This window comes from Opisthocomus hoazin, chromosome 1, assembly GCF_030867145.1.
Source record: "Opisthocomus hoazin isolate bOpiHoa1 chromosome 1, bOpiHoa1.hap1, whole genome shotgun sequence".
NCBI classification, from domain to species: Eukaryota; Metazoa; Chordata; class Aves; order Opisthocomiformes; family Opisthocomidae; genus Opisthocomus; species Opisthocomus hoazin.
Genome location: NC_134414.1, coordinates 128,432,677 through 128,459,036, shown reverse-complemented (window position 1 = coordinate 128,459,036; position 26,360 = coordinate 128,432,677). Strand labels below are relative to the sequence as shown.

Here is a 26,360-nt window from a genome sequence, read left to right as displayed (position 1 = left end):
TGCCACATTTTAAAAGTGGGCAGAACGATACAATTCAAACTGAGGCAATCAATTTGTATTCTTGCCCATTACACTATGCACTGGGCTGCCAGTTTTATAGAATTATCTATTACAGTCTCAAGATTGTATTCCTCAGCTATCATCAGCTCAGAGCCCGTCACTGCATAAGTCAAAGATGCTTTTGCTGTGTTACCCTCCATTTATCCATTATCTATTTATACTGAATTTCACCTGCCATTTTATCACCCATACACTTCACCCTTATACACCTGCCCTTCTGTAGCTCTTCTGTTAGCCATCATCTTCGTCCATGGAATGTGGAAAGAGGGGCAGGCCACTTGGGAAGAGTACAGAAACGTGGTGAGAGCATGCAGGGATGCGACGAGGAAGGCCAAGGCTCACCTGCAATTGAAGCTGGCAAGGGATGTCAAAAACAACAAGAAGGGCTTCTTCAACTACATCAGCAGCAAAAGGAAGGCTAGGGACAACATGGGGCCGCTGCTGAATGAGGCGGGTGTCCTGGTGACGGAGGATGCGGAGAAGGCAGAGCTACTGAATGCCTTCTTTGCTTCAGTCTTCAGTGCTAAGACTGGCCCTCAGGAATCCCAGGCCCCGGAGGTAAGAGAAGAAGCCTACAAAGAGGACGACTTTCCCTTGGTCGAGGAGGACTGTGTGAGGGATCGCTTAAGTGATCTGGACGTCCACAAATCCATGGGCCCCGATGGAATGCACCCACGAGTGCTGAGGGAGCTGGCGGATGTCATTGCTGAGCCACTCTCCATCATCTTTGAGAGGTCCTGGAGGACAGGAGAGGTGCCCGAGGACTGGAGAAAGGCCAGTGTCACTCCAATCTTCAAAAAGGACATGAAGGAGGACCCAGGGAACTACAGACCGGTCAGCCTCACCTCCATCCCAGGAAAGGTGATGGAGCAGCTTATCCTAGAGGCCATCATGAAGCAAGTGGAAGAAAAGAAGGTTATCAGGAGTAGTCAGCATGGATTCACCAAGGGGAAATCATGCCTGACCAATCTGATAGCTTTCTACGATGACATGACTGGCTGGGTAGACGAAGGGAGAGCCGTGGATGTTGTCTACCTTGACTTCAGCAAGGCTTTCGACACAGTCTCCCATGATATCCTCCTAGGGAAGCTGAGGAAGTGTGGGCTGGATGAGTGGTCGGTGAAGTGGATTTAGAACTGGCTGAATGGCAGAACTCAGAGGGCTGTCATCAGCGGCGCTGAGTCTAGTTGGAGGCTGGTGACAAGTGGTGTCCCCCAGGGGTCAGTACTGGGCCCAGTCTTGTTTAACTTCTTCATCAACAACCTGGATGAAGAGTTAGAATGTACCCTCAGCAAGTTTGCTGACGACACCAAACTGGGAGGTGTGGTAGATACACCAGAAGGCTGTGCTGCCATTCAGCGTGACCTGGATAGGCTGGAAAGGTGGGCAGAGAGGAACCTGATGAGGTTCAACAAGGGCAAGTGCAGGGTCCTGCACCTGGGGAGGAACAACCTCATGCATCAGTACAGGCTTGGGGTGGACCTGCTGGAGAGCAGCTCTGCGGAGAGGGACCTGGGTGTCCTGGTGGACGACAGGTTAACCATGAGCCAGCAGTGTGCCCTGGCTGCCAAGAAAGCCAATGGGATCCTGGGGTGCATCAAGAAGAGTGTGGCCAGCAGGATGAGGGAGGTTCTCCTTCCCCTCTACACTGCCCTGGTGAGGCCTCATCTGGAGTACTGTGTCCAGTTCTGGGCTTCCCAGTTCAAGAAAGATGAAGAGCTACTGGAGAGAGTCCAGCGGAGGGCTATGAGGATGATGAGGGGACTGGAGCATCTCCCCTACGAGGAGAGGTTGAGGGAACTGGGCTTGTTCAGCCTGAGGAAGAGAAGGCTGCGAGGGGACTTAATAAATGCCTACAAATATCTGAAGGGTGGGTGTCAGGAGGATGGGGCCAAGCTCTTTTCAGTGGTGCCCAGTGACAGGACAAGGGGCAATGGGCACAAACTGAGGCACAGGAACTTCCGTCTGAACATGAGGAAGAACTTCTTCCCTCTGAGGGTGATGGAGCACTGGAACAGGCTGCCCAGGGAGGTTGTGGAGTCTCCTTCTCTGGAGATATTCAAGACGCGCCTGGACAAGGTCCTGTGCAGCCTGCTGTAGGTGACCCTGCTTCGGCAGGGGGGTTGGACTAGATGACCCACAGAGGTCCCTTCCAACCCCTACTATTCTGTGATTCTGTGATTCTGTGATCTTTTCCAGCCAAGGCAAACTTCATCATTCACCTCCTTTCTAGGCAAATCACTGCATTATGCTACAATAACACAGGTCTTAATGTAGAAACCTTCAAGACTTAAGTGAAAACCTGGGAGCTTATTCTTGTACCTTACCTAGTTTTTAACTGACAGGGATCACTTTATTTTCTTCTGGCATGTTTGGCCTGAATACTTGCAAGAAATTAATGGTGACTAGATTGGGACTATCATTGGCTAAATGAAAAATATATATTTGTACAGCACTTAGAAGAACATATTACAACACTACCACGACAACAAGACTAGTTATCAGAACTGAGGAAACAAACTGCAGATTTCCTTGCAAGCCAGACTCGCTACTGTTCACCTAATTCCCCAAGATTTACAGAGCTAGACTTGTCTCTGTCAGCCTCATCAGTTTTATTCAGAAGAATCAAAACCAGAGGAACAATCAATGAACCTCATGATTGGCACTTAACTACTGGAAATACTGCTAAATTCAATTATGGATACAGCTAATACATATCGGCAGCAGCAACAGATGGGGAGGGGGGGGAGAAAAATTTCTGTCAGCATATAATTAATCCCTCTAGAACCACTAGGGGCTCTAAAAAAGTGGTTATCCACTCAGTATAAACCTAGCTAAATGGTTTTAACACACAAACACAGACGAGCTGATAAAACATTTTAGTTGTGAAAATTATGGCCTAAGATACTACCTGAGAGTAAATCCAGGGTTCTTTGAAGGTTTTAACTGTGCTTTAGTTAACTGTTTCCTCCCCAGTTCCCAGTTTAAACAGCTTAGACCTTAACGAGACACAGAAAGGAGCAGACAGCTGACTGTTTTCATATTTAAAGCTTTTAGCCAACAGCTTGTACTTCTGATGCTGGTCAAACATGGAATACAGAATGTCTTTTATTGTTCTCAGAATTATTGAGGACTTTTTCTGTGGAGACTTCAAAGCTGGTAAAAATACAACCAGACATCCACATCACAGTATTTGTGTGTTGTACGAAATCAAAGAATAAAAGTTTGGAATTTTTCTTGGCTAATAAAAAAGAGAAAAATAATGCAATACTTAAAAAAACTGTGAGAAGAGGAAGAAGAGAAGCAAACTCTTCAGCTGCTACATTCTTGTGGACAACTGTGGCATATAAATTGGGACTATGATCAGAACCATATCGTAACATTACAGGCACTCTATTTCCAACATTTATGAATTTTAATTTTTCCCAGGCACTTGAAAAATGTGAACACACAAATGGGACAGTTGTGGCATTCTCTATGCAGCACTGCTGAGCTTTTACACTCCAGAAAATTGTTTTCTCCTCAAGTAATTCAATAAAGAGATTCAAAACCTGCCCAGACAAGGTCCTGTGCAGCCTGCTCTAGGTGACCCTGCTTCGGCAAGGGGATTGGACCAGAGGATCCACAGAGGTCCCTTCTAACCCCTACCATTCTGTGATTCTGTAATTTACTGACCCAGCAAGTGAATGTTTCCAGGCTCACAGCTTTCCATATCGTGGTTTTGATCTACATTTATTTTGCACAGAATCATCAGCTTTGAGAGAAACTGGATGCAAAACTAACTTCTTGTAATTTTCACTTTAATTGTCTCCAGCTAACTTCCCTCTCCAGAATCATCTTCTTTAAGTCACCAGTAAAAAGATTCACTTCAAGGAGACTGACAGAGGCCTGTGAAAATGACAATGTCTTGTGGCAACATTACGCTACCAGATGACAGTGAGACTCGAACTCTCATAATCTTCCCAGAAAGTCAATCAGCAAGAAACTTGTGTTCAACATCCACCCATCCATCAGTAAGTCCTAAAAGTGTATTTGAACTTACAGGTGTATTTCACAGGTTGTTTCATAGACATGACAACTTCATTGTAATTATTACAGTTAAAAAGCAAGAATAAATCAAACGGTTCATCCTCAAACATTGACATCCTGTTGGTAGAAGGTATTACAAAGCAGAGAGACATATTCTGCAGCCAGAATGGATGGCTGGATATAACCATTTCATTCATGGAATATATAGTGATGAGCTGCCATGACCTTTCTCTACAGAAAGAATTCTGCAACCTTTATTAGGTCTTTGCTGGTGTTTTTAAACAAATGCTCAGTTTCCAGTTGTTCTTTTCCATCTATCCTGTTCCCAAATCTTAAGAAAAACAAAGTACCAAAGTTACTGTTTCCTATTTGCAGTGAAATGTGAGTTACAATAGTGAACATTCTATTAATTAAGTGCTGGGCAAATAGTTTTAACCAACTATTAGCCAGTTCTGTAAATAGGGACTGAAGTCTCGGTTAACATCAACAGCTTGTATCAGCAGAAAACAAACAATTGTGAATCTATGCCGTTTTATTGTATAGTTAGATTCCACTTCACTTTACATTAACTATAAATTCACATTAGTACATCAGCTGTGTCCTGAAGAGTTAAGAACCTTATCTGAAAGGAAAACTCTACAGAGAAGCCGATGAGGCAGGAAAGGAGATGCACAAAAAATGGTGAATTTGTAAACACTTCAGGTCTTAAGACTTCTTAAATAAAGCCAAACAAAATGAACAGTGAGAAAAATTTCCTCTTAGCTGACCAATATTGATATAATCAAAACCAGCTAGGTAAACCTACCACAACATCCTCTTCCAGTTTATTAAGCGTTAATTCTGCATCATCTTCTGTTATTTCTTCTTCTTCTAGCTCTTCTGTTGGATATGCTGGCCTGAAATCAGTCCAAAGAACAGCAGAGCTTTAAAACACAGTAAATTGGAAATACCTCTGTAAATTGCTCCTAAGCAAACAAAACATTTCATGAAAGGTATGGATGATGTGCAATATGATTAGACAGTGTCCCACACACTTCAACAAATAAAATTAACACTCAACCTTAAAAGCCTTTATCTTGGACTGTCTTAAAAGTGAGGGTTAGTTATTATGCCAAGCAATACTATACATTCATACTGCAAAGACATCTGGGGATTAAATTTTGAGTTGTTTCCCTTTCAGTCTAACCTCTTACAATTTAAGTGCAAGTCACCACAGACTCATTTTCTGCTTACCTCCAACTGAAGAGGTCAAGATTGATTGATAGGATCTAAAAGAATATTTGTATGTTCCAACTCAACTGTCAGATTAACAAGCAGTTGTGCATAGGAAAATGACCAAAAAAAGGTCATCTATCAAATCTTTATTAATTAGCTAAGTCTATTAATGGCCCAACCTCACCCTTGCTGGTGATAGACTAAATTGTATGAAATTGCATTAGGAATTAATTTGCCCTACTGCTTCAAGCCTAGTTGAAATTTATATCATAGAACGTCAAGTAAAACATTTTTGGTACTTACTAGGTTTTTTCTGTACAATTACATTTGTTTGCTGGAAAACAATAAATAAGGGAGGATGCTTAAAAGTGTACTATACCTTTTCCAGCTGAAGCCAGTGTATTTCAAGGCTTCTTCAGCTAAACAATCAAGAACATAGCATGCTTGTTCTCCGTAACCTGCCTTTAATTTTGAGGGAGGAAAATCCACAGGTCTTCCCTAAAATAAAGAGATATACTGTTTACTAATGGCTACCCATCAATTCAGTTTCCTCTTGGGAAGGTAACAAGATTTAATACACTAAAACCAAAGTGTCCATTGTGTATGAAGATTTTACTAATGTCAAATTCATATTCTTCCCCTATGCATCTCCAGTCAGGCAACAGAAGGGAAAACAGAACAACCCAAGGAACAGATGCAGCACAGAAATCTTAAAGCACCTGCAAAGAGGATACTCACAGGGAGCAGAAGAGTCAGAAACTGCAAGGGAGCTAGATGGTCAAGCACACAAGTGACGTGCTGGCAAAGCAAGAACAGCTACAGAGGAACTCAGGTACTGAGACTTAACCACCAGCTTTTCAACATTGCCTTGTTTGTTCCAGATTTTATTTATAAAATATTTTTATTTATTGCTGTCTTGCAGAATAAATACGTTGGGTTTTTATCAAGTAACTCCTCTAGAGAACAGTGTTCTTAACATCATTCACAGCTGCACCACACTATAATCTTCCATAAGATCACACTTCCTGTAAGTTGATACACTCTCCTGACCTTCAGTTATTGTTTTGTTTTGGGTTTTTTTTGGTTTGGTTTGGTTTTTTGTGGTTTTTTTTTTTTTTTTTTTGGGGGGGGGGTGTTTTTAATATTGAAAAAAACCACAATAGTTCCAAGCAGTTTATGCAACCTTTTACTCCTTAACAAAAATAAAGAAGAAAACATGAACACAGTTCTAAACCATTTCCTTCACTATGAATTACACCATTGACTTTGGCCGTAGCAGGATCACAAGCACTGTATAAACTTTCAAGACAAAATTCTTTGTAAATTACACTGCTATAAATGAGCAACATATGTGGCACTATAAGAAGTAAGTCTGATTTAATCAATTTTCCAGATGGTGGAACAAAACTAATTGGAATCATATATATATCGTAAGACCATTTGTGTAGTGCCAAAAAGTTAGCAAGTAGGTACACACAATATAAACTTCCAATTAACTCATTATCATTAAAATATTACAAACTTATAGATAGGAAAAGTCTGTCCAGTCCTTGGGAACATAATCAGAGGGCAGAGGAAGTGTGTCATTACTGTTCTTTCTGAAGGTGATGCATGTGCTTGACACACACTTGGGAAACCAGCATGTTCTACACTTACAAATGATCGCAATTCTGAGAGCACATTTGATATTGTTGCATTGGGGTCATCATATTCTTGTGGCTGTTCGAAGGGATGTCCCGCTTTAGTGATCAGCCAAGCGGCAAGCGTGCAAAACATAAAGAACTGCTCACCGGGATTAGTGGGCAGTGCGAAGTAGTGCCTGTTTAAAAAGGGGAAAAAAAGGTAAATATTTTGAACTCCTGAAGCACTTACAGCATTATAGGCCAGCACAGGCTATAAAGCAGTTTCTTTAACTGACTTTCCCAATGAGTGATCCATCTGAACTAAATTCAGGATGTCTAGTTTCACATATAACCACAGCAGACTAAGTTTTCTACGTGCAGCTCATCTGTTTCCCACTTTGAGCAAGCTATTAATCAACAACAGACTTCCAAGGAATCAAATGGAAACTGGGTACTCCTCTCTCCTGCCAGCAGGATTATACAGCTTCGGTTAAACACCACCAAATCAACATTTCACATAAACACAAATTACTCCTCTTATTTACCTGAGCAGTCGCAAATCATGATGAGCTCAATTCTGTTCCCATTTAATTTTAGGGATGCAGAATCCATCTCATCATTATGTAAAATATCACCACTGATTAATTAAGAGGCTATACAATGGATTCATTCAAATATCCCCTGCATAACACAAAATACTTCAAAGTTCAAAAGAATCAGAAGTCAAAGACCCACAATCATCAGTAACTTGTAGGCCATAAATGAGCTAAGATTTTGCTAAATCCCAGGCATTTTTCACAGGGCAAGTGATTTACAGTTCAAGACAAAATTTAAATTTGACAAGCATCCTCTGAATAGATTAGCAAAAGTGGTCGATAACTACTGTCAACATCACACATCAAACAGCCTACTTCAAAAACAAAATTAAAATGATCCATTGCTAAAGCTTTATACCTTTACCCATGACACTGGAAGCCAGGGTGGATTTATCTCTTTTGTCTACTTCAAAACACATTGAAAAATGCTTTAGAAGTGCATCTTGCTCTCCATTAAAGGGAGTTTAGACAAATAGCACAAAGAAAGGTATCTGTATTTGGGTATATGATTATGCCTCTTTAAAAATAAATAAATAAAGTTTGCATCAAGTGACCACATGAAAATTTTAATGGCACTTCCTTGAGGAGGGGAGAACAAGTTTACTGAAGCCTCACTGCCTAAAGAGATATGTCTTCTTTCTGCACATTGTCCTCATCCGTGCCATTATAGCACAGTAACCTCACCTCTTGTTCCCTTCTTAACATTCCCAAATACTCTTCCTGCCAACAGCAATGCATCCAGTTCCTTTTGCTGCAAAGTTCCCCAACCTCTTTCCCTTCCCGTATTCCTCAAGTGTGGCAAGAGGCTGGTGCACCTAAATCAATGTTTAAGCTCAGATCCAGAGCATGTTTTTGAAGTGATCCTTCCACCCATCCTCACCTGCTGTGCTTTGGGTCACTTTAGAGACAGAGGTACACAAACTGTATCTATTTTGGATCACATCAAATTGAAAGATGTGGGCCTAACAAGAACTCAGTCCATAAAAATCAGACTACAGTTACTCCCTCCCAAGATATAAAACATGTCCACACTGCATACTCGGAACTTCCTCTTACAGACATAGCTGCTTGCTGTAGTGGACAAAGGTTTGCTTCCTCGCTTCAAATATACCGATGGTCAGACAGCTGGCTAAAAGCAGCTTACAGCCACCGAGCTCGTACTCGAGCCTCCCTCCCAGCGAGCAAGTAATTCGGACTGTAGTTTTTCCCCCTGTCAAACTGTTGCTTACAGAAAGCTTAACTGTGTGACACGCTGCTGCGGAGACTGGCTGAAACGGACAGATGGACTTGAAAGCTACTTGGGCAGGTGGATGCTGGGAGCACATGGGTCCTGTTTCCCAAGTTCCCCATTTCCCATCACAATTAAAAAAAAAAATAATTTGTTACATATGAAACAAATATGTATTAGATATGAAAAAACAGACTTAAAAACAACGGGTCCAAGCCCCCTTACAAACACACCTCCACACCCCAACAGTTACCCTGAATGCAAGAAACTCATTCAGGGTAGAATCATTTTTTGCACTGGCGTACAAACACTCGAACTCGAGCTGCCCGCTGGGGGCAGGGAAGGCCAAGTGACTATTCACTTATCCCACCGCAGCCCTTAGAGGGGCTTCTCGGTCTGAAAGCTCCCAGATCGCAGGCGAGGCGCTGAAGCTGGCTGTTTTTCACTCGACCCGGGCGCCTTGTCCCCCGAGCGCCGGCCCGCCTTCCCTGATCCCCGCCGGCTCCTCCTCCCGCCGGCGCTCGGGCCCCTCACGCCCGCAGCCACCCGCACCCGGCGAGGGAGAGGCCGCCGCCGCCGCCCTCCCCGGGGCCTCCCGCGGCCCCGGCCGCCGCCGCCAGGCCGCCCGGCGGGGCGGGCGAGGGGCACCTGGAGAGCGGCCGCATATTGTGGCGGCGCAGCGCCTCCTCCTCGTAGCTCAGCAGCTTCAGCTTGTCCAGCAGGTCCTCCATCAGCACGAACGCGTGGTAGGCCGCACCCGGGCCCCGCTCCGCCGCTGCCGCCCCCTCCTCATCCCGGTCCCGGTCCCCCACCCCGCGCCGGACACTGCCGCCACCAGCGGCCCCCTCCGCCATCTTGGAGGCCCACCGCCGCCCGTAACCGAGGCAACCGGCCCTACCAATCCCCGCCTGCCTCAGCCTCAAGTCCCACCTCCTGCCCCAATCACAAGCGCCCAGGGCGCAGAGAAGCCAGGCCTGCCTAATGAGAGCCACCAATGGCGGCGGGGCATGCTGGGCCAACATCCAATCACGCCCCCGCGGAGGAGTGACGGCCACAGGGACCGCCTCACCTCGGCTCTCCACACTACGCGCCGCCGCTGAGGGGCAGGTACCGTAGAGCGTTGGGCTTCGTCACTTCCGCTCAGTAACCATGGAGACGGCAGCCCGCGGCGGGGGAGAACATGGCGCCGCTGTTGCGCTCCCGGGCCTGCAGCGTCTCCTGTCGCACTGGTGGCGGTGGATGAAGCCTCGCGGTGCGGGGCCCGGCCAGCGGTCACCCCTCAGCACACCGGGGGTGTTTCTGAGAGCTTCGCTGCTCTCCCCTGCCTGACGGGTGGCTCAGCCTTGGGCTTGTGCCTGTAGGCACGGCGCGCCCGCGTTGGTTCCTCAGTTAAACGTTTACCCGGTGTCCTACGAAGCTGTGAACACGTGGCACCACACAGGCTGAGAGGAGGCAGCAGCAGCTGTACCCGCTGGTAGAGGGGGTAGCACGGCTCATGGTCTGCGGCGCGGTAGTTGACAGATGGAGGTACGGAAAAGTAAAAGCCTTGCGAGCAGAGGGAGTTGTGGCTGGAGATCAGCCGCGGTTGCCGGCTGGAAGTGCTGCGGGGGGGTGGGGAAGAGAGCCGGTGGGAAAGCTGGCTTGCGGAGGAATGCTAGAGGTGCACCTCACCTGCGTACTGCTAACACCAGCTGGGATCTTTGAAGAGAGGCACTGCTTCCTTTCACTTCTTCCTACGTTGTGTTTGCTCTTTTATAAGCCCTCTTCCCTAAAATACTCGAGTTGTTCTATTAGTTTCTTCTGCTGGAAACCAAATAGCACACACAAAGCTTGAATTGTCCAGAGAAAATGAAGCACTAGTGAAATGTTGTTAGAAAATAATTACCTAACCCTGCAAATAGCCCAAGGCACCTGCTGTGCTTGTTTCAGATTACCAGCTTTCTGAGAAGAGTGTCCTAATAATTTGTATCTTACATTCTTTTTGTCCTGTGCCTGTACAGAACTTGCCTCGCTCCCTGCGTCAGGTTCCTACACTCTTAGTAAGAGAATTGACTGTCTCTACTGCAGCTGCAGTGCTCCTGTGCTCGTAATGCCTGAGCACAATCCCCAATGGCATCACCACTGCTGTAGAAATCACATTTCTGACAGTAACTGATTTCTTCTGTCACTCAGCTACAGCTTGCAGTAGTTATCATTAAAGAGTTTGTTCAACAAAGCCAAGCAAAAGAAATGGTTAAGAGAAAAAGCTTGTTAAGGCCAAAGAGTGAGCACAAAAGGAGTGGAAGTTTTACATATATAGAAATGTGATTCACACTGCAGAAACAACTGCTTTGATCTGTGGGACAGGAATGAACCTGCCAGTTAGGTACTTGGACTGTGGTGTGGGTAGGTGTGGCTGTGAAAGGAGCAGGGAAGAAGCAAAGTTCCACGGCTTCTGGAGAGCTGTATTTTCATTTTATTTTTTTTATATATATATAAACTCTGCCTGCAAGAAACACCTGAACAACAAGACTCTCATTTTTCTGGCTACTTGTGAAATCAGAGGAGGTAAAAAACCACTGACGTTCTTATAACAGCTCTGTGGTGTTAGAAGTGTACGGGGTGGGGGAGGTGGGGAATGTGGTATGTGTATATTGAAGTAAAACGTGGTATTTTTGGTCTACTTCCTGAGACAATTGTGGATGTTTAGAATGTGGGAACTTTCTTCATTTGGGAGTATTTCTCAACTACTAAAGTATGGAGTTAGCATTTAAGTCATAAGGGGTTTCACTGGGGGGAGGCGGAGAGTTAATTCTCTTTTCTGCTACAGAAACTACTTGCTGAAGATGTAGTGGGGAAACTCTGGAAAGCTAGCATCATTGTGGCTAGTAGGTTTTAGCAGTATGTGATTAACATGGGGTTTTTAGAACTTTACGCATTCATTTTTCTTGTTTGCTTGTTGGTGAAACTTGAAATCCTCGGGCATTTCCAGTCCTCATAAGTGTGTGTGTGCACTTGAAGTGTGCTCTTGTTAAGCCACCTTGAAAAGGAGTTAATCAGAATCCTTTCTACTAAGGAAAAAATAACTTTTGTTTGACAGGGTTAGGAGAATATTACAATACGCGTAGCTGCTCTCAAAGTTGTGCACAGAGGAGAGTTCACTGAGCAGAGGTCAGTCCCGATGCCTGTATGCTAGGGCAGTGCTCTGATCAGGGTTCAGATTGAATGCAGAGCTCAAAGATGAGGCAGGTCATAGGACACATGGTTTGGTCACTGACTAGCAGAAGAAAAAGAAAGCATGTGCCTTTTGATGTTCATTTCCTGTAGTGGCCAAAGCAAGTACAGTGCTGCCCCACCACTGTTTGAGCAGTTCAGTGTGTCTTGGAAGATGCATTTTAGTGCCTTGCCTTGCTCTCAGAAACCCTGGCTGAGCTGCTGCCCAGCTGAGTCCGTGGTGGTTCTGTATGAAATAAATCTCCTGAAAACTGGAGCATCAGTAATTGGCAGGACTACAGTGATCTTAATTCTAACTGTACTCTGTCTGTATAAATAAATTCGTACTGATATTTCACTACAAAGCCTTAGGGCATGATTTCTTGGTTGTGCCATTTAGGTCTGCAACAAACAGGAAAAGTCTGTTTATTCAGTACTTTGCAGTGTATGTCTAACGATTAGGATACGTATATTTTATGCATGTAAAACTCCAGACCTGCTGAGAAGGCTGGCCAGAGCCTACACTCCTCAGATTTTTCTGCAGACCAACAAACATTTTTCTAACACACTACGATAGGAAGATCCAAAGCTAAGATTTGTGCTGAACATGAAAATTTTCAGGTAACCAGTTATAGTTCTGTATTTCAGTACACCGTTATGGAGTACAGCTAGAAGATGCGAGGCAGCCTGCCCTGTCAAGGCCTTACTCCTTGATGCAGCCACCAAAGGCATTGCAGACGTACTGTTGGAACCGTGTTACTCTCAGAGCATCACTGCCCATTAAACATGACTGTCTGTTAATGCAAGGCAGTCGACACTGTCCCGCATGATGTCCTTGTCTCTAAATTGGAAGCACATGGATTTGACAGACGGACCACTCACTGGATAAGGAACTGGCTTGATGGACGCACTCAAAGAGTTACAGTCAATGGCTCGATGTCCAGGTGGAGACCAGTGACGAGTGGTGTGCCTCAGGGGTCGGTACTGGGGCCGGTGCTATTTAATATCTTTGTCAGTGACATGGACAGTGAGACTGAGTGCACCCTCAGCAAGTTTTCCGATGACACCAAGCTGTGTGGTGTGGTTGACACGCTGGAGGGAAGGGATGCCATTCAGAGGGACCTTGACAGGCTGGAGAGGTGGGCCTGTGTGAACCTCATGAAGTTCAAAAAGGCCGAGTGCAAGGTCCAGCACATGGGTCGGGGCAATGCAAAATACAAGTACAGGCTGGGCAGAGAGTGGCTCGAGAGCAGCCCCGAGGAGAAGGACTTGGGGGTACTGGTGGATGAGAAGCTTAACATGAGCTGGCAATGTGCGCTTGTAGCCCAGAAAGCCAGCCGTATGCTGGGCTGCATCAAGAGAAGCGTGGCCAGCAGGTCAAGGGAGGTGATTCTGCCCTTTTACTCCGCTCTCGTGAGACCGCACCTGGAGTACTGCGTCCAGCTCTGGGGCCCCCAACATAGGAAGGACATGGATGTGTTGGAGTGGGTCTGGAGGAGGGCCACAAAGATGATCAGAGGGCTGGAGTGCCTCTCCTACCAGGAAAGGCTGAGAGAGTTGGGGCTGTTCAGCCTGGAGAAGAGAAGGCTCCAGGGTGACCTTGTAGCAGCCTTCCAGTACCTGAAGGGGGCCTACAGGCAGGATGGAGAGGGACTTTTCACAAGGGCGTGTAGTGACAAGGGGGAATGGCTGTAAACTAAAAGAGGGCAGATTTACATTAGGTATTAGGACGAAATTCTTCACCATGAGGGTGGTGAAACACTGGAACAGGCTGCCCAGAGAAGCTGTGGCTGCCCTCTCCCTGGCAGTGTTCAAGGCCAGGTTGGTTGGAGCTCTGAGCAACCTGGTCTAGTGGAAGATATCCCTGCTCGTGGAGGGGGGGGGTTGGAACCAGATGATCTTTAAGGTCCCTTCCAACCCTTACCATTCTATGATTAAACGTGGCACATTGCTCACTAAGGGAAATTCAGCATGGACTGCAGTTTCTGAAATTCAAAAGTCAAGCACTATATATTGTATTAATCAAGTTGGAAGTGATGGACAAATGAGTAAATAATGCAATAAAATGTAATGTACAACACTTGCCAAGGCAAGGAGGAAAAGAATGCAGATACTGGGAATTGCTGCTAACATGGAACAAATACACAAATCATAAGTGTTGGTTTTACTCTTTCATCATCTCTGTCTCAGGTTTAATATTTTGATGCCCCTATATCAGTGACAGACACCAGGTAAGAGTATTCATTAATATTAAAAGAACTGGCAAGCAAGCCTGGCTAAACCTGTGCCCAGCGTAAGTAAGGAATGGTACATATAGCTGTCCTTTGGGGAGGCGAAAAGGAGTTAGGGAAAGCTCTTTAGACTCTTTTCAACCTATTTGATTCATGAGGTAATTTCTGCGCTGCAGAGAACCTCGTCCTCCTTTGCATTCCTACCCTAGACTTCCATACATGCATTTTTGGAAGTTCAGCTGAAGCCCTTTTGATCTGGCAAAGAGCAAAGTGTGAAAAGTTCTTTATGTCTGCAATATTTGCAAATGCAGGCAAATTTCCCACCTCAGAAAGTCAAATGCTGCAGTAGTCAAGTATATTTAAGGGGGTAGAAAAATCGGGCTTGACAAGGGACATCTGATACCCTTTTGGAAATAGCACTTGACCAATTTTCCTTGGGGTCCTGTTCATGAATGATGGAGATTAATGGTCCCTACCCCTGTAAGAACACTGAGGGTAAACACTTTCTGTTTATTAAAAAAAACCAGCAAGTATTAGTCTGCAAGGGATTACATAGTAATGAGAGGGCCTCCATCGTTATGAAATGTATAGTATCACATAATGACCATAAGGCCAAAAATCTGGGCCAAGACTGTTGCAAACAAAAAACATGATACAAAGACCTGCAGTCGTTAATAAGCTGTACAAAGGAAATGACATAATTAGGATATGTCTTTTACCTGCATTTAAACAGGTTTTTCTCCCCTCCTTTTATGTTGTCAGTTTGACATGAGTCTACTATGAACCAAGGAAGACATGAAGGGGCAGAAAATACCATCTCTTGTCATCTATTTATTTCACATAGGTGCTGCACTTTGGGGTAGGTTTTAGCTCTATTGTTTATGAAAAATAATAAGACAATTATTACTCATTTTTTAATAGGGGGAAATAATTAATTAAAACACTGTTTATTGATGGTAAAGAATCAATTTGGGGTGATGTAAGACACTCCCAAAGCAAAAGACGACTGTTTGGAAGATGGCTGCGTGGGTGGTCATGGCCACTGAGCACCCAAACTGTTACCTGCCCATGATTCTGCCCCACAGCTCAGCTGGCGGAGAGCATCATGTGACTGCTCAGTAGGCAGTAGGTGTCAGTTTGTACTGAAAATGGATTGAAGTACATTGGTTGACTTTGCCCTGAGGAGGCTGAGGAAAAGTGATCCAAATTGCCCTGCAGCTGGAGAGGGCATCAAAATTTCCAAGAAGACATCTGCAGCTGGACACTCACTTCCAGCCTAACAGGTTGTCTGGCATTGGCTAAGAAGGTCCATACGATGGACTGCTAAGTTAATGCAGTCAGTTTTAAATAAGATTTATTTAAAATTGTTCTTCTATGCCAGCAAGGCCTAAATTAAATATTAACAACAATTAGATGCTACCACTTAGGTGAATTAATTTTGAGGAATCCACCCCTTAATTACGTCCCTGACACTGTCTGTGGTGGTGAAGCTGTTTGAAGAAGTTCTGTGCTTCCTGTCGGTTACACCATCGTGTCCTTTCTTCCTGTGATGGTACAACTGCTGGGCACTCTGTGAGGGTTTTTGCTAACCTAGGTCATTGCAACACGGTGCTATGAAAGTTTGAGTGAGTAGCAAGCTGCAGCTCAAAAGGTTTTGGTGTTGAAAGTGGTGCTTTTGGAAACACATTTGAAGCTCAGGTGTTAAGGTGGTGATGTGCTGATTTGAATATGTAGGTGGTTACTCAGGGTATCTCCTTAAACTGATTACGAGTTAAAAGACCAGAGCTCTGTGGTATAATATTGGTTAAGCCAAGTGAAGACCTTTGCTGTCCCAGAGACTCATGCTACAGAAAAGCCGTGAAAGAGCCGTTGGCACACTCAGTAGGAATGTGCTGCCTGCCAGAGCATTCTTTTTGTCAGGGACAAGAGATTTAACTTCTTCCTTTGTACTTGTGGGCTTTAGGTTTTACAGAACAGGAAACAGTAACGGGGCTGTTTTCCAAGGATTGCATCCTCCCTTGTCCTTTCCCACCTGGGGATGATGAAGTAATTTACTGGATGAAAGGGGACAAAAATGTGCATAGCTACTACTACCAGAGGGATCATCTGGAAAAACAAGACCCAGATTACAGAGACAGAACACACCTTTTCCATGAGAACATTCCTAGTGGAAATGCCTCCTTGAAACTTAGTAACCTGACTTTGATTGATGAGGGCCTTTATAAGTGCTATGTGGGAACACAGCAAACTGCAACGGATGTGGAAGTCACACTGCGTGTAAGAGGTCAGTAAAACATCAGAAGTGCTTGGATTGTGCCAGTGGAAATGGGATTACACCAACAGATTTTCTCCTGTTATTTCTCACATGGAATCAAAATGCTCCAGCCCAACAGAGCACCTTTTGGGCCTGATGGTGTTATCAAGTAATTCATTTTCTCTGGTGAAGTGTTGTAACGTGAGTTGAAAAATTACAAGACAGCACTTGTTCTCATAAGCTACTACGTGGTGATTTCTGAGCGGTAGCTGGGTACTGTGCTTGAGTTTTAAAACGTTATATAGCTTCTCAGAACAGTACAGACCCTGGCATTGACAGCAAGTAGTGCTATGCTTTCTTTAGAAATCAAAACATGGATTAAGTTTTGCTCTGTTATGTTTATTCTTCCCAATGTTATTTCAGAAGATCAATCACTTCAAGTTAAAAACGATTTTGAAAGTAGTAGGACTGAATTTGTAATTTTTTTTTTTTAAATCTACAGTTTCCTCTTATTATGCACTGGAATACCAAAAGACAGACACAGGAAGGATGCTGAAGTGCTATGCCTTTCTCACTTATCCAGCACCACGTATATCTTGGACGCAAGGAAATACATCTGTCCAAGAAACAGATCAAGAGGAAACCAGGGATGGAGTTCTCTATTCACTTAGAAGTGACCAGAACATTATAAACACAGCTGATTCTTACTACTGTCGTATTCATCTCCCTCATGAAGAGTGGACTGCTGAATGGAAGATGCAAGGTAGGAATGAATGGAAGTCTTCCTGCATCGTTACTGAATGTCACAGCTGGTTTCAGAGCCAAATTAAACACAGTATTTCTGCAGTGGGGCATCATGAATATGGATGGTGCAGAAGGATGCGCCTTCCTCTCTAAAACTCATCTGCTGCAATTACAAGGCAGCATATGTCCAAGAAGTAGGGATGAGAGCGGGTAGCTCACACTGCTGTAAGATAGCTTTACTCTGAACATTTCTTCTGTATTTTCAAGAGGTGCCTAATAATCAAACTTTACACTCTGTCATGAAAAGAATGAACTCAGACAAAATACATGGAAACCGTAGTGAACCTGTGGATTATGTGAGGGAAGTGAAAGTTTGCCTGCTGCTCTAGATGCATGTGCTCCTTACTCAGTCCATTTCCCATCTTTGGCCAGACTTTCATCAGTACTGTTAGATCCTTTCATTGTACTTCTCTTCACGCATGTTCTTAAGTTCCGTGGGTTGAGTGCTGGGGGTGCATGGGAGTGGAGAGCAGCAAGCACTGTTTGCATTTGAGCAAACAGCAGCTCATTTTGTTAGTTAAGGAAAAATGAGGCTATGAAATTTCAGTGCTCCATTTTGTCCTCCTCCTGAATTTCACTGGAAATTCAGTTCAAGTAAATAACTGATACTTTTCAACCTCTGCTGTTTCTTAGGAAATACTTTTTAACTGGATCAAGAGCAATGCAAGAGCAATTCCCCTGTGAGATGTGCATGGCTGCTTCCATTGCCCTGATTTCCCCCTACAGTGTACCCAGACACTCTCAGTTCCTAAACCACTGCATATGCCTCACAACGAGTGCAGTTTTTAATTTACATACCATATCTTATAATATGGAAGGTTTCAAGTATGGCATCATAGTAGGTAACAAGTGTACTAGAAGTGTGTATTTTGTTAATCTATCCTTCTGGTCCACAAGAGAAGTCGTTACATTTCATTACACTTTTGTATTAATTTCCCTGCATCCATCTATCCTCTCACTGGAACATTTTTAAAATGTACTGCTTTCCTTTTCCTTATATAATAGCAGTGTGAGGCACACTTTTGTTTTGTCCGCATGGTTTGCAGCCCCACACACAGAAACCAAGCGTGATTATACCATGTCGTATTCATGTATTCGCTTCCTTTCCAGCAGACTGCCAGCCACCACAACCTTCCTTTGCAGCAAATCCCTGCTGTCAGATTGATAGTAGCCTTATGACATTAATTTGTCTTATATTAGGATTTTGCACAGTAGCTATTAGCTCTATTTACCTGCTCTTTCCTTCCCCTTCCTTTTTTTTTAAAGCTATTCATTAATTGTAAGTGTTCCACGCAGACAGGTAAAGTACTTAAGTCCACTATAGCTGAAAGTTATTTCTAACAAAATACAATCTTTTCATTCTTTTAATTAAATGATGTTGTAGCAGTTTTACCCTTCTGCTTTAAATGTGCAGGTGTCTGGTGACGTTTTCTCTCTGCTCTCAATATGTGGAATTTCATGCTACTGTACACGGTGACTGAGACTAGGCTGAATCACTTTTGTTAATGAACCCCTCAATTAGAGGAGAAATAGGCAAATGAAAACAAAATAATTTTTATAAGTATAGCTAATACCAAATAGATAAATTTTTTTAATGTAAGACAGGTTTGAATTTGAAGTCTTCAGATGCTTCTAGAAGCATACTGTGATGTTTGAATATGGTATCAAAATAGTGAAATATGTTTTTATATTTGTCCACAGTAGTATCAGACTTCAGAAAAAAATCAGAAAATGTCTAAATAACCTTCACAGTATTTTCAAAAAAAAATTACAGAGAATTATTCAATTATCTGTTTCAGACCAGCTGTCTAACGTGGAAGGAAATAGCACTGCAATTCCTTGTGATTACAGCAATAACACTACAAACACTGAAGATTTCAGCATTGTCTGGACATTAAACAGAAATGCAGTGATTTCAGTCCTGGCTTCCTTCAATGGTACATATCACTCTTACCAGCCTGGAGTCGAGATTAACCAAAATGACTTTTCACTGATGTTGCATGATCTTACTACAAAAAACAGTGGAGAATACCTGTGTAATGTTTCAACACCTCACCACACAAAACTTACTGTGAGAACTTTGCAAGTTGGTAAGTTGCCACTCTTTCCACTTAAGAGGATGGGGACCAGTGAGTGGAATGCAGAGCCAAAGGGTCAGTCAGAAATCTGTAAAATATTAAGAAAAATCATCTTGTGTAACTAGTACAGGTGGGCAGAAGAGACATTTTCTTATTGTTGTCCAGGAACAAAACATTACCTAAGATCTATTTATTTAAAGATTTGAAGTTTAAAAGTTTAAAACTTTCTTTTTTTTCAGTCAGCAGCTTGCTGTGGCAAAGGTCTCAAAACTGATGGCTGCTCTCAGTTGCCACTGACTGCCCTCAGAGCTGAGGGCATGGGGAAACTCTCAGAATCATGTCCTAAATGCTCAGCTAATAGCAAATACGATTTTTGAAGGTAGTAGGGAGATGAAGGGAAGCCCAAAGAGGTGGTATGAATTTGCCTGCAGAAAAAACCTTGTTGAGGAGAACAGACAGTTGTTATTTTCAAAGCTTTAATTCTACACAGCAGGCCTTTTTCAGATCTGGGGATGTGATGCATGCCTGTGTTTTTATGAACCGTAGTAAATTTTCAGCTGTGAAATCTTAGTTACAGTTATTTCATTGTCTCCAGTTTCAAGGAGACTTACTGATTAATTTTTTTATCTATTGAAAACTCTTACCTAAGGTTAGGAAAATTTACACCAGCTTTCTAAAATTATAGTGCAAACAAATTAGAGATTTATTCAAAAATAGTATACTGTTTAAACCTCAGTCCAAAGAGAGGAGGAAAAAACCACATTAAAACAGTAGCATATAGGCATTTTAGGGAATTACATACAATCGGCTAAAAGACTGAGAACTAATATAGAGCACCTCTTTTGTTTTGTTTTCTTTTTTAAGAAAGAAGAGAACTTGAAACAAGCCAGTAGGACATGAAAGAGGGAACATAGCAGAAAAGGGGCTAGAAGAAGTGATAATAATTTCATATTTTTGTCTTCCTTTTTCCCCCCTCCCCCGTGTTAGCTTAGTTTCAGTGTGAAATCTTGATGTAGGGTGTGTTTTAAATGGCAGTAGCTATATGCAACCTAAAGGAGGGGAGTTAGATTAAAGAAAACAGTTAAGTCAGACAAACACAATTCCTTGCAGCTCAAATTCCAGCATAATATTCCTTATCCTGTAAACCTGATATTGTGCCTCTAAGTTATGTGCACAAGTCCATCAGTTTCCCAGTACATTTGCTGGAGCCGGACACATGCACCTGTTCAGTCCGAATATGATTTGGATCATCCTCTTACAAATGCTTTTCTCTAGCTGCTCTCTGTGGATGGATCTGACAGTAGCCACAGGTGATATAAATTCCCTCTTCAGTGGCTAAATTACTGTGCTGCTCGCAGAATTTTCCTGCTTGTGGACCAGGAATGTGTTTTACGGAACAGAGTAGACACCAGAGAGATTAGCATCTTTGTGGCAGCACACAGGCTGAAAGCAGATGAGCAGATAGAGTTGGTAGGGCATGAGGGAACGAGCTAGATCTATATGTTGGATAGTGGTTGTAGCACAGCAAGTGCTCAACCATCAGAAAGATTTCCAAGTGCCACTGAAAAGGAGACTTTTAAGGGGAAAAGTGAGATGAATATACAGTCATTTCAAAGGCTTTCTCCTGTGTAAGGAAAGGCTGCAGCTTAAAGCTGCTTTAGCAAAGGAGCTGACAAAATGTGAACATAGGTCTGCATATGGGGACAGAGCCAAGCCAACGGCAATGACTAGATTAAGCGCTCTGGTTTTGCAGTTCTCATTTTTTAACTGTTTGACAGACATCCTGAGGGAACTTCCAGAGGAGTGTAGAATTTTTCAAATTCTTTGGATGAGACACAGCAGTGGAAAGGAAGCCTGAAGTAGAAGAACCGTATTTAAAGGAATGAGGCCTCCAGGTCTGAGTGTTCTCACGTTGTTGAACTTGGCTGGAGTAATGAGACACTTCATGAGGTGGAGAGGTTTCTGCTAGGTGGGCTCTTATCTCCTGTGGAATCTGTTGTTACCACCCATCTGAGGATCTGCTGCTTCTTGTGCCCACCTGGAATGCATGGTTGCATCGTGAAGCTGGGAAACATTTTAGATGAAAGTTGCAAAGATTTTGCAATACAATAATGAAATCTGTAGTCCAGGCAGGATAAGGCTTAGTGAGTTGTTCTACTGGAAATCAGTAGTACCATTAATGGCACCAAGCTCTGTACCTGGAGGCAGTGTTTACCATACTGGGCAGTTGATTGTTTTTAAATGGGACTTGTGTTAAGAAGTTGTCAAATCATATTACATGAGCACACATGGAATTTTGTATCAGCACAATTAAGTAAAAATAATCTGCTTTCAGCTATTTGCACTTAAGTCTTTGAAGTATCACTTTAAAGTCTTATAGTATGGGTCAGGTAACTTGAGCATTGTTGTATTAGTAACATTAAAAAGAAACTGAGACATTCTCCCTAAAGTATAGCTTTTAGATTTTAAATAATAGAAAAATCATAGCTGTGGTATACCTATTGAACAATACCAAACATTATTCGTGATATAAAGCACTTCTGTTAAACTTCTTGGAATTTGTATTTTTAAAGAAAAATCAGATAATGCTTGGAAAATTGTGCTGGGAGTGACCGCTGCAGTGCTGCTGGTAGCAGGAGTCTGTTTCTGGGTCTGTTTCAAGGTATGTACAATATTGGGGGATTTATTTTTAAAGGTACTATTAAACTTAAGGTACTATTAAACTATTAAACTTAAATCCAGACCTTGAATGCTTCACCAAAACAAAAATTTTGACTTTTCATGGATTAAAGTGTACAAAAAAGACTAAAAATGTAGGATGATGAGTCTCAGCATAAATAAATTGTCCTCATTCTTGGTATTTTCTGTGTCCAGAAGGCCCTCTTTGGTATTTCTATGCAATAGTATTTTGGCTGTAAAAATGTTAACATGACCTTCCCTTGACCAGATGCTCTCCTGTGCTCTATAAAAAGATGAAAAAGTTGATTATGCATCCAAAATATTTTCTGATAACTTGCTTTAAAATCAATCAAACTGGTTGATTTTCTCTCACGTGTGTTTAAGACCAAAAAAACCCCAAACCAAAACACGAAGTCCCTCTAACAGTGCTCATATCTAGTCTTCATTAGGGCTCAAATTACTGTTTCCATTATCTCCAACATCAAAGCTTACCAAAACTTCAGTGTGAAAAGTTATACTCCTCGCTTTGCTTAGGAGACTGTTAGAACTGTATAGTCTGTGATCTCATCTCTCTACACATCTCTCTTGTTTACTAGAGTACAGCATCTTCAAGTAGATGCATTTTATTCTTGTGCATTTGTAATAGGCTGGCTCTGTCTTAGAGTATTCTGTCTCCTTCCTCTGCACTTGCGGTGAGTATCCTTAAAAACAGAACTTTAGCTCTTAGTCCTTAGGCTACAAGTTTCTGTGTCTGACAGTACAGCCCTATCCATGGAGAGATATACCTTCCAACTCCCTGGGCCTTAAGATTTTGTCACACCCTGAATTTGTTTTATGAAGGTTACCACAAGATTCAACATGAACACACCAAGAAAGACAACTTTAAAATTATTGAGCCTCAGCCTTTTTTTCATTTTTCTCTCACTTAGAGTTTAACTTGCATGCTTCTTATTAGTCAATTTTAAGGCTAACATGCTTTAGAGCTGATAATATACTTTTGAGATGCAGCTGTTTAAATTAAAGAATTTAAGCAAGATTCATTTATCTTGGGACCTCTTGAGACCTTTAACATAGAATAATGAGAGGAAGTGGAACAGCTTACAGGTTAACTCAGCTCTGGTTACATTGATGGAGAACTAGATGGAAGAAACAGGAACGTTTCTACACTGTTGTGTGGATGTTTATTTTACTTAACTAACGTTAAAATGGAAAATACTGACTTATCTTTATAGTGAGTGTGTCTTGTTCTGTTCCCACTGTACGATTAATTTTACACATTAATAGTTCTTACAAACATTTTGGTTTTGATTAGAAATCCAGAAGAAGAGGAGTCATATGAGCACCTTGACATACTGGAAAAAGTCCTTCTCTGCACACACAGATGCTACTGAGATTGCTGCTGAGAAGAATAAAGAGTTCCTTCACCTTCCCTATTCAATTACACTAAGAGCCACATGGAAATGTAATTATCTGAGCAACAGTAAAAAACAACTGAACTGATAGAAAAAAAAAAGTATGTAAGTCAGTTGACACTTGTCTGTGAGGAGTCGGCATGAAAAACTGGAACTTCGATATCCTAAAGGGACAATGAAAAAGTTTCCACAGCAGAAGCTTCGGTTTGAGGGTTTGGGTTTTTCTCAGTATGAGGGAAAGAGAGGGCTTACAGTTTTACATTTCATTTAGTATTTTGATTTCAAGCAAAGACAACTTCCCTATTTAAAAGTGGAAAAGATCTGAGAGAACACCATATTTCTGAGCCACAGGCTGTCCTGATGGGACATGTCTGTCCACAGCATCTCCTATGTCTCTCCTGCAGCTGGTGAACAAATGTCCTTTGGCTGGTAGTAGTGGAAGCTTCTAAACGGACGGTTCCTATGAAAAAGTTTGCTTCCTGCTCTCCTACAAAACTCATACAGACTCCGACTGGCAGGACAGATGGAAGCTGCATTATCCCAGCTTTAAGGGTTGTCCCCCTGCACGGGTTTAATCTGTGCTGCTTTAACAATCTGCACATCGAACACAGGAGGCTGCGAAGCGTGACTGGATTTGCCCTTGGTTTTGATTTTGTCAGAGATCTGCCAATTAGGATTTGTTCCAACATAATGAAGTGGGATGTTGGCAAGATCTAATCTTTTATTGATCCCTGAGGCTTGGCAAAATAGAAACACAAAAAAAAATGAATGGAATACACTATACAGTCTCTTTGGATTTTCACTTGATGTTTATTTCTGTAAGTGCTTATTTTTTTTCTATATCTGCTTTCAGTTGTGCCTGATTATATCAAGCATCTTCTCATATCTGTCAGCTTGAACTGTACTTATTCCTCTTCATGAACCTGAAAAGCAATTGAGATAATATACAACTGTTAAAAATGGAAGTGTTGAGGGGGTTTTAGAGTAAATTCAGAACTAAATGACAAAAGCTTCTCTTCACTAATGCTGCTGCTCCCTGCTGTTACCAGTTTCTATCTGAAACAGACTAGCACCATCCTAGCCAACCTTTGCTGTCTTGCTTCAGCTAGCAATACAGGTTTCCTGTCCTCCCGCTAAAGTATATACCCCTTTGACAACAGATGACTTCTATACAACCCTGTTTCAGTTGATGGTGGTGTTCATTCTGAATCACACACACTTCCCAGAGTTTCTAGGAACATGGGTACTAGCAGCAGTAGACAAGGCATTTCTAATGCCACACAATTAAAGTAGTGTCTCCAGTGGAATAATTTAAAGACAAATATGTGGAATTTTTTTACTCTTAAAAGATGCAAAACTTCTTTTGCGCTTCAGTTACAGTACTGCTTCCATCAGATGTAAATGTGTGAGAGAGCAAATCTTCAGGCAATTTTAATGTAGCTCTGCTCTAGACAGCGGAGCTACAGTCATTTGTATCAGTCAAAGGTGACTTTATTAGTCCAATATAAAAGCAGAGTGTTTCCTCCCACAGAATGGTGGATACAGAAGAGAGAAGGAAGGTGTTGGGATCAAGTGTGATTAAAAATACCAAAATTATACAGAAAGGGGTTTTTTTCTGCGTTCTTGACTCAGGAGCTGTCACCACCATAAAATTTATATGAAGTTTAGCATGGCAGTTTGTGTTCCACTTGCAGATGAAATAGGTAAAGCAATGACCCAGCTCCTCTTTCTATCGTTCCCACAAGTAACAACCCCACTCCTACCTGCCTTGGTTGCCAACAAGGCAAGCACAGATAAGCAAAGGTTCACTTTCAGTTCCAGACCAAGTCCTTAGGCACCTTTTAGTTTCATCGATACTATTCCACTACCATTCCGCTCAAGTGCAAAACCACAAATATATTTCTAATTACTAATCACTTCCCAGCACCTAAGTGACTAATCACTAACATTTTCTTTTCATCCAGCTTTTCAAATCAACACCAGTTCATTGAAAGAACAATGTTGAAATATCTGGCAATCTGCTAGTGCAGTAATCCCGAGGCTGTATTACACATATAGAAATCTACATCATCAGAGGGAGAAAAAGATGGAGCTTTTTAATATCCCTTGCAAAAAAATAACCAAAATCACCAGTTCTGGAAAATTCTGGCTATTGAGCACAGAGGTTAAATGACAACATCAAGAGGACAGAGAATTAATATTACGTAAGCATCAGATTGCTGTCCTAAAGGCTTACCTTAATGTTAAAATAAAGGGTAGACTGAAACTAAAAAAACGTAGTGAAGAAGAATTTATTCTAGTCCATGCTACTTTAAGAGATGTAACAGATCTATAGCATCCGCTACTGTGTATTAAACAGTCCCATTTCCCCGCTAACCATACCTTTTTCATCCCGATATCTCTTGACTTGCTCCTCAGCTTATTAACTTGTGATTCAGCTATTTCAGCCCGTTCTTCCGCGTCATCCAGATCATGTTGCTGCTTTCGGTACTTCGAAAGGTACAGATTGGCTTGAGCTTCCTGGTGAGAGAAAACAGCGCAGCTGATTTCCCCCTGTCGACGTGAAACAAAGCTTTCCATTTCAAGTGGGATGGAAAGTGCACAGCATGACTAGGTAACAGCTGGATGGGAACCAGTGGCCTCCTGGAGAACTGAGATTGTTGTTTTATGAAGTTAGTGTTTCCAGTGGCACTCTCCATGTTAAATGAACTGTGAGGTTCTCCACACGCCTTGAGGGACTAGGAGGAAAAAAGTATTTTCTGTTCCTTCCCTTCTCCCACTCCCTTGCAAATTATACTGCAATCTTCAGATAAAATTGAATACCTTTTCTCAGTTATAATCAACACATACGCTACATATTTTATTTTATATATTATAAATACATTTATACATACAGGGTTTATATGAATATAAATACAAATTTTAATACACATACAAAATGTGTATTTGTACTAAAAGCT

The 26,360-nt window shown here is 42.5% G+C and overlaps 3 protein-coding genes across 14 annotated transcripts in view; 1 reads left to right on the top strand and 2 right to left on the bottom strand.

Annotated features, from left to right (window-relative positions):
- The window catches only part of IFT57 (intraflagellar transport 57), a 38,401-nt gene extending 28,797 nt beyond the window's left edge, over positions 1 to 9,604 (bottom strand). For 6 of the 7 annotated variants that reach the window (XR_012765485.1, XR_012765484.1, XR_012765486.1 and 3 more), the window contains exons 1-4: positions 9,399 to 9,604; positions 6,961 to 7,123; positions 5,684 to 5,802; positions 4,895 to 4,985 (exon numbers count right to left, since the gene is read on the bottom strand). Coding sequence is in view for 4 of the 7 variants with exons in the window: in XM_075435319.1 (XP_075291434.1) it covers positions 4,895 to 4,985; positions 5,684 to 5,802; positions 6,961 to 7,123; positions 9,399 to 9,604 (579 nt within the window). In the remaining 3 variants the exon portion in view is untranslated. Of the gene's footprint in view, positions 1 to 4,894; positions 4,986 to 5,683; positions 5,803 to 6,960; positions 7,124 to 8,751; positions 9,271 to 9,398 lie in introns of those variants that run through there. The other variant, XM_075435329.1, reaches the window with a different exon arrangement.
- Positions 9,605 to 9,836: 232 nt separating this feature from the next.
- On the top strand, positions 9,837 to 24,190 carry HHLA2 (HHLA2 member of B7 family). 6 transcript variants are annotated; one of them, XM_075435250.1, is made up of 7 exons: positions 9,921 to 10,277; positions 14,936 to 15,032; positions 16,137 to 16,457; positions 16,930 to 17,190; positions 19,031 to 19,321; positions 21,883 to 21,971; positions 23,301 to 24,190. In XM_075435250.1, the coding sequence occupies exons 2-7, from the start codon at positions 14,969 to 14,971 to the stop codon at positions 23,325 to 23,327; spliced, it is 1,053 nt and encodes a 350-aa protein (XP_075291365.1). In that variant the 5' UTR covers positions 9,921 to 10,277; positions 14,936 to 14,968; the 3' UTR covers positions 23,328 to 24,190. The 6 variants fall into 6 exon arrangements, with proteins under 6 accessions (XP_075291355.1, XP_075291365.1, XP_075291341.1 ...); XM_075435240.1 differs by lacking the exons at positions 9,921 to 10,277; positions 23,301 to 24,190 and adding an exon at positions 9,837 to 9,857 and having other exon boundaries at positions 21,883 to 23,272; XM_075435226.1 differs by lacking the exon at positions 23,301 to 24,190 and having other exon boundaries at positions 21,883 to 23,272.
- MYH15 (myosin heavy chain 15) overlaps positions 24,189 to 26,360 on the bottom strand; it is a 45,770-nt gene continuing 43,598 nt past the window's right edge. Inside the window, exons 41-42 of the mRNA XM_009939428.2 lie at positions 25,783 to 25,920; positions 24,189 to 24,323 (exon numbers count right to left, since the gene is read on the bottom strand). Of these exons, the coding sequence (XP_009937730.2) occupies positions 24,306 to 24,323; positions 25,783 to 25,920 (156 nt within the window). The 3' untranslated portion in view covers positions 24,189 to 24,305. The remainder of the gene's footprint in view (positions 24,324 to 25,782; positions 25,921 to 26,360) is intronic.

Bases quoted from the DNA above. Each gene is read 5' to 3' on its own strand.
- HHLA2 (XM_075435240.1), top strand. From the start codon at position 14,969: ATGAAGGGGCAGAAAATACCATCTCTTGTCATCTATTTATTTCACATA. The intron at 17,191-19,030 runs GTAGGAATGAAT...TATCTGTTTCAG, and splicing joins TGCTGAATGGAAGATGCAAG to ACCAGCTGTCTAACGTGGAA. The intron at 19,322-21,882 runs GTAAGTTGCCAC...GTATTTTTAAAG, and splicing joins TGTGAGAACTTTGCAAGTTG to AAAAATCAGATAATGCTTGG.